General features: G+C 41.6%; 1 protein-coding gene across 4 annotated transcripts in view; it reads left to right on the forward strand.

Annotated features, from left to right (window-relative positions):
- The window catches only part of runx2a (RUNX family transcription factor 2a), a 238,631-nt gene that overhangs the window by 136,436 nt on the left and 90,190 nt on the right, over positions 1–12,005 (forward strand). For 3 of the 4 annotated variants that reach the window (XR_011885026.1, XM_072251457.1, XM_072251455.1), the window contains one exon: positions 2,953–3,117. The exons of the other annotated variant lie outside the window; for it this stretch is intronic. Coding sequence is in view for 2 of the 3 variants with exons in the window: in XM_072251457.1 (XP_072107558.1) it covers positions 2,953–3,117 (165 nt within the window). In the remaining variant the exon portion in view is untranslated. The remainder of the gene's footprint in view (positions 1–2,952; positions 3,118–12,005) is intronic. 4 annotated transcript variants of the gene reach the window in all.

The following is a 12,005-nucleotide window of genomic DNA, read 5'->3' on the forward strand; positions in this document are numbered from 1 at the left end:
ATCCCTGTTTTCAGACTCTTTCTCGCTCTGATGAAAAGTCATTAGTTTGAAATATTAACACATTTTTCGCATAGGAACACAAGAAAATAGAAACTGCAGTAGGCTACATGGCCTCTCAAACCTGCCCTGCCATTCAACATTATCATTACTGATCAGCCACAGGTCTCATTGGTTCCCTGCCAGTTCCCAGTAACCCTCAATTCCCTGATCGTTCAATAAAATTGTCTAATTTTTCTGTGAATACCTGCAATGGCCCTAGCTTCGACAGTCTCTGGGGTAGAAAATTCCAGAGATTCATCAAATGCCTGACCTATTGAGTATTTCTAGCACTTTATGTTTCCACTGTAAGTATATTTCATTCACCCTTGAAATGAGTGTGCCAGCCAGAGCATCTCTTCAAAGGTTACAAATCCTTTGCTTCTTGCTTTTGCTCACGCACTGCTCTTTCCAAACCTAATCAAATTTTGTTCTGGCATAAGTAATGGGCTAAGTATTATAGAGCCATAGAGAAGTACAGCAGAGAAATGGGCCCTTGTCCCATCTAGTCCATGTTGAAACCATTTAGACTGCCTATTCCCATCGACTTGCACTGGGACCACGGCCCTCCATACCCCTACCATCTCTTAAACATTGAATCAAGCTCGCTTGTGCCGGCAGCTCATTCCACCCTCTCTCGGCCCTCTGAGTGAAGAAGTCTCCCCTCGTGTTCCATTGTGTATTATTTGATGCTTTCAAGCATCTGCATTCCAGTGTGCACCCATCATCACTACAATGGGAAAGTAAGATAGTTGCATCAGATGGCAAGCTGCCAGCAAAACATTTCTCCTCATAACTTCACCTCCCACACCAGGTGGTGGCAATTCAGTGTAACTGCGGATAAAGATCTGCCCTATGGTTGGAAAGTAAAAAGGGTGCAATAATATTTTTACGTTTCCACGCCTTTAGTTGTGAGAAATAGCTTTTGAGTCCAATCTCTATGCATGGCTCACTTATAAATGAAATAATAATGTCTCAATCACTTCTGTTCGCCATTGATACCAGACTATTGACTGTGGCTACATTAACAACTAAATTGTTATTTCTTAACATTGCAATGTAATTGTACTACGCCAAACCATGTCCTCTATTCAATAGTTGAATTCCAGGGGCATTCTTCTCAGTGTCTCTTTTATAACCAGGAGGTATTCTTCATAACAGAAGCTCTAAGCAAAATATGCATTGGAATACTTGGGCACAGTCAGCTGTCAGGGCTCTATGGGTCACTGCAGACTTTTTAGTGGTTCTCTTTCTAAATGTTTGAATTGTATAAGCTCCTGATGAAGCAGGGAAAGGCTTCTGCATATAAACTGGCTGGTGGCATATTGAAGACAGGGCCACACATTGCGCAGTTTTGAATCTACCTACTGAAAGCCATTAGAAATGCAGAACAAAATGAAAGAAATTGGCCTGATATTCTGCCCAATGTAGAATTATTCACATTTCAGTTTGAGTTTCATGAGCATTGCCAATTCTAGATGAATGTTGTCTTAAAAGTCTCATCATAATACCTCCCACTTGCAACCTGCCAATCCTGTTAAACAGCTTTTTTTTTCCCCAGATCTTTCTCTAATAATTTGATAATTAGGAAAACAAACTGAAAAGTATATTTTACAATGCTCACTGACATTTTTCCCTGTGTCATTCACGGCGGTATTCAAATTAACTTCTAACTTCTGAGAACTCTATGAAACTCTAAAGATGATAACTATCTTTCATTAATATTAAATACTGAGTTAATCAGCAGATGGAGTTATAACTTTCAGTTGAAATTGATGTGATTTATTTGGTGACTGGATGACTTGGTACTGACTACCACTAAGAATATTATTTACAGTTAATAATTCATATTGTTATATGACCCTAATACTCAGAGACTATTGCTATCATAGTTTGGGTCCTCTTTAATATATTAAGTTCCTATCTGTTACATTGTTGAAAGCCCTTTTGTGAATACTTTACGGCAATAAATTAAAAGGGAAAGTGGAAGCTAGATGACAGCATTTATATATTTAGTGATACAGTGATAGAGTAGGCCCTTACAGCTCTTCAAGCCATGTCGCCCCAGCAACTGCCTCAAACCGATTAACCCTAACCAGACAATTTACAATGACCAATTAATCTACCCAGTATGTCTTTGGACTGTGGGAGGAAACCGGAGCACCCGGGGAAAACCCTCGCATTCCATGGGGAGGACGTACAGAGACTCCTTATAGAACAGCACGGAAATTGAACTCCAAGCTCAGGAACGACCCGAGCTGTGATAGCATCGTGCTAACTGCTACACCGTGAGGATTCACCCACTGGTTTTATAGTCCTCAGTCATGAACAAAAACAATTCCCAGCTTCCTTGAACTTGTTTTTCTGAAGTTTATGCACTGTAACAAAACTTCTAAATTTGCTCATTTATTCCCTCATCAAACAAAGATAAAATTAATTCTTATAATCTGAATAAAGCTGAAGAGGCCATTTTTCTTATTATAGAATCAAGAAATTACATGACAAATTCTATTCAACAATTCTCTTTTGGGATATTGTGTTACCTTAGGGTTCAAGTTGCTGTTACAGCTTCAACTTGTAATTAGAGTGTCTGACAATTACAGTCTGAATTTGAAAACAACCTGGATATTTTGCAAAAGTAAAAATTCCACATGTGCAGAATATATCCAATATTTTTTAGTTAATGTTGAGTATCAGCCAAAGAAATGTGCCTGAGCTTTGGGGTATTGAGAGGAACAGATAAAAGTTATTGTTTAATGTCCTGCTTTACCTTTTTTTAATGTATATTCAGGTTCAATTTTTTAAGGATGGGAAGTGGTGTTTGTCAGATTTCGATGTGGACAGAAGTAACTAGGCTTTATTTTAGCAAGTTCAAAGAAGCGAAAGGCAATGATTGACTGATTGCTCTGTTTGCAGACCCCAGGCAGGCCCAGTCGTCACCGCCATGGTCATATGATCAGTCCTATCCACCTTATCTGAGTCAGATTACATCACCTTCCATTCATTCCACAACTCCTCTTTCCTCCGCCCGTGCCACAGGGCTTCCTGCAATCACTGCTGATGTGCCAAGACGACTTTCAGGTAGACACAATCTCAGGAGTAAACCTCCTACGTATTTAAACTTCTGAAGGTGGTGGGAGAGGGAGAGGATAAGAATTAATTGGTAAAAGATCTTTGATAAAATTGCTTACAGAAAGAAAGCATTGCTACTTTATTTGAATTTGTGTTTGATAATTGGTATTACTTGTTTTCATTTTCTGTTCTTACTGTCGAATAGAGTTTGCTTCTGGAAATAACATTTTTTTGAATTGATGGCTGTAGTATCTCCCTTATCTGAATGGCTACAATTAATCAATATGCAATTTTGGAAACATAGCGTCCTACAGCACAGAAACAGGCCAGATAGTCCACTGTGTTCACACTGCCCATCACACATTAATGGCATTTTTATTCTTTCTATATTCCCCTCATTTTCCACAGATTCTGCAACCTACCTCACGTGAGAAGCTAATTAACCTGCCAGATTGTAAATTTTTAGGATATAAGAGGAAATCAGAACACCCTAGGAAACCCATGAGGTCGCAAGGAGAACATGCACACCCAACACAGATAACCATACGACATAGGAGCAAAATTAGGCCATTCTGCCATTCCAACATGGCTGATCATTTATCTCTCTCAAACCAATTTTCCTGCTGCTTTCTCCCCATAACCTCTGGCACCGTTACTAATCAGGAACCTGCTAATGTCCATTTTAAATACACCCAATGACTTGGCCTCCACAACTGTCAATGGCAATGAATTCCACAGATTCACCACCCTCTGGCTAAAGAAATTCCTCCTCACCTCTCTTCTAAAAGGCTGTCCATCTATTCTGAGGATGTGCCCTCTGGAACTAGACTCCCCCACTATAGGAAACATCCTCTGCACATCCATCATATCTAGGCCTTACAATATTCAATAGTTTTCAATGAGATCGCCCCTCATTCTTCTAGATTCCATTGCGTATCAGCCCAGAGCCATCAAACACTCTTTACATGTTAACCCTTTCATTCTCGTTAGCCTTCTCTGGACCCTCTCCAATGCCAGCACATCTTCTCTAGGATAAGATGCCCAAAACTGTTCACACTGAAGGTCAGGAGATTTGGAGCTTAGAAATCCCTGAGAATGATACCTAGTTTGATTCCTTGCAAAGCAGTGAAAGTATTTACTTCCAAAGTGTTTATCAAATAAAACCTGAGAGGATTAATAGAAAACATAAAAGGATATTTTCCATAAAGCTATTTTGTGTAAACTTGCAGCAGGAATTCTCCTACTGCGTAACAGTATTGAAGACTTATGGAAATACAAAGATACAAGGAGGAACCACACAGGCCAATTATAGCCAAGGGCTATAAGTGTCAAAAGCAGTTGATTATGTGCGAAACATTAACGTTCTCCTTTTTCAAGTTCTCAAGTTTAAAAAATGCGTTTGTTGCTGTATTATTTCATTTCATCTTGCACATTTTTTGTCTCAGTTGTTCTAATGCTTTTCTAACTGGTCTTCCATCTCCCACTTTGCAGTCAAATCTGTACTCACCATTTCCTTACCTGAACCAAATCTTGAGCACTGCCTACCAATGTTTCAGTTTTCAAAATTATCTCCCTTCATTCTGAAACATTCTATGGTCCTTTCTCTTCATTAGTTATCAGTTCCTGCAGCCTATCAACCCTCAGAAAGTTTTAATTCCTATTTCCATTCTCATTCCAGCATGTGACACGATGAGTAGCCTCCAACCTGATGGCATGAATATCGATTTTGTGTTCCAGTAAAAGAAAATTTCCCTCCCCCTCCTTGCTTCTTCTATTACGCCAATCTGGCTCCTTACTTCTTCTCACCTGCCTATTACCTGCCCCTGGGTCACCTCCTCCTTCCCTTATTCATATGGTCCATTCTTCCCTCCTACCAGATTCCTTCCTCTGAAGCCTTTTGCCTTTCCCACTCACCCAGCATCATCTATAACCTTCCAGCTATCCTGCTTCCCCTTCCCCAACTTTTTTATTCTGCTGTCTTCCCTCTTCCTTTCTAGTCCTGAAGAAGGTTCTCAGCCCAAAAGGCAGCATCTATGGAAAAGACTTGCTGAGTTCCTCCAGCATTTTGTATGCGTTGCTTCAGATTTCCAGCATCTGCAGAATTTCTCACGTTTTCAATTTTAGCCTTACGTATACTCCCTTTCAATTTCACCCCACCATTGACATTTGTATGGCAGATGCAGTTTAATGTGGATAAATGTGAGGTTATCCACTTTGGTGGCAAGAACAGGAAGGCAGATTGCTATCTGAATGGTGTCATTTAGGAAAAGAGGAAGTACAACGAGATCTTGGTGTCCTTGTTCATCAGTCGCTGAAAGTAAGCAAACAGTGTTACGTACCCCGTAACTGGGTTGCCAAACCAGCAGAAATGGATCACTCAGTTGGAGTCTGGATTACTAGATCTAAGAAAGTTTTATTAAAGAAACAAGCAACACAGTAATCGAAAGGATAATAAATGCAACAGTTCAGCAATAATAAACACACATGTGCACAGAATTAAGATAAAAGGATCAATCAAGCTCTATCGTTGTCTAGGGGTAAATTACCAATTTCAAAGTGACACTAAGTCCAGTTCAATTTAGTTCAGTTCGCAGTAATCATTGCCATGGTGATGGACAACGTGGGGGGAGGGAGAGAGAGAACAAGAACGAATGATCATTCAAAACGGCTTCCACACACAGACCTGCGATATTGCTCACAAGCAGCTTTCGGGCGAGTCCTTTGTGATATCACCTGAGGTCACCGACTGTGACCCCTCCTCCAGATGCGGTCGATCCTCTGCAGTGAACCTGGCACCCAAGCAAGGGTGGACACACACCGGGTTCCCACTGATCGTACCTTTCCACCCTGTGCGTCTATGGCTTGGTTCCGCAACCAGCCTTCCAAAATGACTCCAGCCGACTTGCGGGGGGGCACCGCTTCCAGGGTCTCGTTACCTCGTGGTGTCGTGTGTCTTGCCTTAGTGAACCTGTCCCTTTTTATCCCCCTGCTGGGGTATCGCCTGTCCATCACACTTCAAACAGTTCCGGGTTCAAAGGGGGAGCCGATCTTGACAATACCCAGACTGATGGCTCCTTCATTAACATCTCCAAATGCTGCTTCATTGTGTTCCTTATCTCTCCCTCCCCTGAGGACAGGTGGCAGACCAACTGCTGATGCCACTGGTGCTAGCCCAGGCCAGCAAACATCTTAATTTATGTGTATTCTCGTCACAACAGGTACAGCAGGCAGTGAAGAAAGCTAATGACATGTTGGACTTCATAACAAGGGGAGTTGAGTATAGGAGCAAGGAGGTCCTTCTGCAGTTGTACAGGGCCCTGGTGAGACCACACCTGGAGTATTGTGTACAGTTTTGGTCTCCAAATTTGAGGAAGGACATTCTTGCTATTGAGGGAGTGCAGTGGAGGTTCACGAGGTTAATTCCCGGGATGGCGGGACTGTCATATGTCGAAAGATTGGAGCGACTGGGATTGTATACACTGGAATTTCGAAGGGTGAGAGGGGATCTGATTGAAACATATAAGATTATTAAGGGATTGGACACGTTAGAGGCAGGAAACATATTCCTGATGTTGGGGGAGTCCAGAACCAGAGGCCACAATTTGAGAATAAAGGGTAGGCCATTTAGAATGGAGTTGAGGAAAAACTTTTTACCCAGAGAGTTGTGGATCTGTGGAATGCTCTGCCTCAGAAGGCAGTGGAGGCCAGTTCACTGAATTCTTTCAAGAAAGAGTTAGATAGAGCTCTTAATGATAGAGGAGTCAAGGGATATGCGGGGAAGGCAGGAAAAGGGTACTGATTGTGGATGATCAGCCATGATCACAGTGAATGGTGGAGCTGGCTCGAAGGGCCGAATGGCCTACTCCTGCACCCATTGTCTTGTCTATTGTCTATTGTATTTGTTTAGGCCATCAACTCTAATTCACTCCATGTCCCTTTCCACTGATTTTGTTAAAAATTGTCTTTTTGGCTAAGCTTTACTGTAAAGCAGTATCTTTATAATGGTACCAGTTTAAATCTTTTTGTGGTCCTGCAAAGGACCTTTGATCCTGCCTCCTGCATTGAAACCCCTTCATAAGTGTAAGTTGTTGTTAATAACGGTCAAAACGGGAATTTAAAAATTCAGCAAGTTATTTTGCTATTATCAGACTTCATTGTAATGATCAGGGAATGACCCTTGATGACCTTACTGACATTGCCAATGCAGTAGGTGATGACAATGAACAGGATTAAATAGGTCTAAAAACAGGAAGTGCTAGAAATACCTAGGAGGCTAGGCAGTATCTATGGAGAGAAAAAAAATCAGAATAAATGCTTCTGATTGATGATCTTACATAAGAATAGTTTTTTTTTGCTTTTTGATAGCTAACTGATCTGTTGTTTAAAAAGGTATTTGTATGTAAAGTAATGATGTGCAAGAAAACTCCTTCATATGTTGGCTTGACCTCAGTCCACCTCATTATGATCTTGGACCTTACCGTCTACCAACACAGCATTTCTTCTACAGCAGAAGTACTTTATTCTGTGTTCTGCGGGGACACAGTGGGTCAGGCGGCATGTATGGAGGGCGAGGAAAAGTCGATGCTTCAGTCCAAGACCTTCATCAAGATTGGAGAGGGTGTCAGACGCCAGAATAAAAAGGGTAGAGGAGTGTTGGGGAACAGAAGCTGGTAGGTGATAGGTGAAACCAGGTGAGAGGGAAAGGCAGGAGGGCGGAGGAGAGTGGTGGATGAGAATAATGTGAGAAGCTGGGAGCTGATTGGTGGGGAAGGCAAGTGGCTGAAGAAGAAGGAATCTGATAGGAGAGGGCAAATTGCAAATATTTAGTATTCCAGCATTCGCTTAACATATGACTCTTCGATGGAAGAACAGGTGAATAAGAGAAGGAGTAGGTCATCAGCCTCCTTCAACCTGCTCACCATTCAATATGATCGTGGTCAACAGAAATTAGTCTATCCCCATTGTAGATACTTCAAGTACATCCACAGCTCTCTGGAGTTGAGAATTGCAAAGATGCACTCCCAAGAAGAAATTTCTGTTTAAAAATTCTAGGGAATCAGGAAATAATTCACTCACTACAGAATACCTGGTCCCTAACCTATCTAGGAGCAACATTATGGAAGAGATTTGTTCTGTTAACTGTTGTGTGATTTGTACTCTAGCAAAGATAAAGTCATTGAATGTCAGAGGAAAGTGTTTAGATAGTCTGTGGTTGGTGCTGGTCATTATCTGGCACTCATGCAGACAAACTATCACTAGCTTTGCTCCCTTCAGACACAGATTCCTTCATGGTCTGAGAAACAGTGAATTATGCTGAGCACATGCATTCATAAGTGAATTATCTCCATGGTGGAGGGCAGAGCAATGATGAAGTGGCTGAACTTATGAGGAACTCGTGCAGTAACATCTTGGTACTGGAATGCTTCATCCCCGATGACCAATCTGTCCTTCTTAGTGTCAGCTATACAAAGGCATAGAATTCACATGTTGTATATACTGTTTACATTTGCTCAAAGAGTTATTCAGACAAAGTGATCCTTGCACCCACTTTTCAGGCAATGATCAATTTAGCCCTTGTTACCTTTTGGGGCTAGTAATTGCTCCACTATTCCTAGAAAGGTATGTGTTGTGCAAAGTTCTTTGAATTAACTGGCACACTTAAAAGGTTTCTAAGATTATGACATCTGCAGAATTTCAGTTGCATGACACTCACAATTATGCAATGTGCTGTTGCATAAAGTTGAACACTTTGTTCCATGGTTGACGTTTCAGGCAGAGACGCTTCATCAGTTCTGGAAAGGAATGGGGCAGAAGCCAGGATAAGTAAGTGACAAGGGGGAGGGGAAGGAGTAGGGAGTGAGGGGCAGAAATTACCAGAACTTAGAGAAATCAGTGTTCATGTCACCAGCTCACTACCCATTCCAGTTCAGTTTCTCACTCGCATTCTGACATTCCTGTCCACGGTCTCCTCTGTTGCCAAGGTGAGGCCAAACTCGGGCTGGTATTCCACCTGGGCAGCCACCAACCTGATTGCATGAACATCGATTTCTCCAACTTCCAGTAATTTCTACCCCCCCCCCCCCTTTTGTCCTTCCCCTCCCTCAGCTCCTTATTCTAACTTCTGCCTTCTTACTTTCGGTCCTGATGAAAGGTCTCAGCCTGAAACTTCGGCTGTTTATTCCCCTCTGTGTCCTGACTTTCTGAGTTCCTCCAGCATTTATATGTGTTTCTCTAAATTCATAGCATCTGCAGAATCTTTTGTCTTTGCAATATTTGCTCACTGCCTGGTGACAAAAGAAAATGCATGACATGTGTGAATTTAGGAGAAGCCAGGGATACAAAAAACTTCAGTGAATCTCTGCCCTTTAGTATAGAAATTCAAGATCATGGTTCAAATAATTTTTAAAGTCACCCAGAGTCGAGAAGCAAAAAGTTACTTCCCGATTATTTTTCAATACTTCAAGCTTAATGTGCACATGGGCTTAGTGAATGAAGACGGGATTGGGTTACCCACAAATGAATCGTCAGAACCAACACAATGTGAAGGTTCTCAAATGAACAAGGACTGTTTGGGTGAAGGGAATTAGACAAGAATTTAACTTTAGGAAAGCAACAAATGTCTTTGTGGGTGGGCTGAGGGTGTGCGTAGGGATTGATGTGTTTGGATTAATCTGATACAAAAGTTCTAAGTTGTAATAAAGCAGTAGGTACTATTTAAGATTTCAAATTTTATCTTAAGTGCCTTTAAGATTCATAGAGATATACAGCTCAGATATATAGCTTCAGCTCACTTTCTCCGTGCCAACCACCAGGTATTTATCTATAATAAATTAATTTTCCGATACTCAGCCTGTAGCCTTTAATAGCATGACATCTCACGTGCGCCATTTTATTTATGTTGTGACAGCCTCTACCTCCATCACCACCACTTCCGGCTGAGCAGCAAGATTTCAACCACCCTCTGGGCAGAAAGACAATGCTTCCTCAAATTCCCTTGCAAGCTCCTACCTCAACTTAAACTTATGCCATCCGTTTATAAGTAAAGGGAAATGTTTCCCATTTATTAGCCTATCAGTGTACCTGATAATCTTGTACACCTTAGTCCTGAGCCCCCTCAGCATTCTCTGCTCCAATCAAAAACAAGTCTGGCTTATTCAAAGTCTCCTTATCCAATCTCTTTTCATAAATGTAAGAAACTATCCCAGGCAACATCCTATTAAATCTCTTTCTGACACGTTGCACATCCTCCCCCCAACTGCAGCTCCATTGCAATCATATCCTTCCTGTAATGCTGTGACCAGAACTGAACACAATATTCCAGCTTTAGGCTAACTAATATGCATCATAAGTTCTCTATTCTCACATCCTATGCCCCTTGCTAATGGAACAAGTATCCCCCAAGTCTTCTCAACCGTGCTATCTGCCAGCGGTGCTGCTTTCTGAAGTCCCTGGGCATGTACTCGAAAGTCTCCCTGTCCCTCAGAACTTCCTAGAGTTTGGCCATTCATTGTGCGTATCTTATCCTTATTTGTCCTCCCAAAATTCATCACCTCTCATTTCTGATGATTAAATTCCATCTGCATTTCTCTACCCATTTTCCCAACCAATCAATATCATTCTGCAGCCAAAGACTAAACTCTTTACTATCCACAATACCACCAATCTCTATGTAATCTGCAAATTTACAAATCATATTCACATCAGATTATTAATGTATAGAACCTGTTTGAAAACTAGCTGTTGACCTCTTACCACCATGGCAATTTCACATCCTGAATCCCATGGGATTTTACCATCTCCTATGCAGGGCCTTGCTAAAGAGCCGACTAAAATCCATGTAACAAAAACCACACTATCCCCATTGACACTTAGTAACCTCCATTCCACCTCCCCCCCACCCCACCAAAAAAAAAGATCTGTAACAAAGTTATGCTGACTGTCCAGGGTTAATCACTGACACTCCAGTGCAAATTAATTTTGTACTTTACAATTTTTTTTCAAAAAATAATTTCTTTCTTACTATTGTTCGACTCGGTAATTTATCCCTGCTGTCTTTCTTGAATAAAAGTAGCTCACTTGTTGAACTCCATTCATTTATACCTCTTCTGTGGCCAAAGAAGATTTGAAACTTTCTGCCAGAGCCCCTGTTATCTCCTTCCTTGCTTTCCATAGCAGCCTGGGATATATCTTAGCAGACTGTGGGGATTCATTCATCTTCCAGCCCAGCCAAAGGAATTCATAATTCCTTTGTTGTTGGTAATTTATTTTAGAGTTCTACCTCCAACCTCCTCCTCAAAGAGCTCTCCAACTACAATTTCCTTCTACTTGGTAGATACAAATAAGAACCAGCAACTTTTATGTGTATGTTAATTTAAGATCTCATCTACATCCTTTGATTCCAGATTGAAGTTGCCTCTTTGGTCCTTCATTGGATCTTCTTATACCCTGGCTACCCTCTTGCCCTTCATAGAAACATAGAAACATAGAAAACCTACAGCACAATACAGGCCCTTTGGCCCACAATGCTTTGCCAAACATGTCCTTACCTTAGAAATTACTTAGGGTTAGCCATTGCCCTCTATTTTTCTGAGCTCCATGTACCTGTCCAGGGGTCTCTTAAAAGACCCTATTGTATCCACCTCCACCACCGTCGCCGGCAGCCCATTCCATGCACTCACCACTCTCTGCGTAAAAAAACTTACCCCGACATCTCCTCTGTACCTTCTTCCAAGCACCTTAAAACTGTGCCCCTCGTGTGCTAGCCATTTCAGCCCTGAGAAAAAACCTCTGGCTATCCACACAAGCAATGCCTCTCATCGTCTTATACACCTCTATCAGGTCACCTCTCATCCTCCGTTGCTCCAAGGAGAAAAGGCTGAGTTCAAAGTAAATTTATT

This window comes from Mobula birostris, chromosome 2, assembly GCF_030028105.1.
Source record: "Mobula birostris isolate sMobBir1 chromosome 2, sMobBir1.hap1, whole genome shotgun sequence".
NCBI lineage: Eukaryota > Metazoa > Chordata > Chondrichthyes > Myliobatiformes > Myliobatidae > Mobula > Mobula birostris.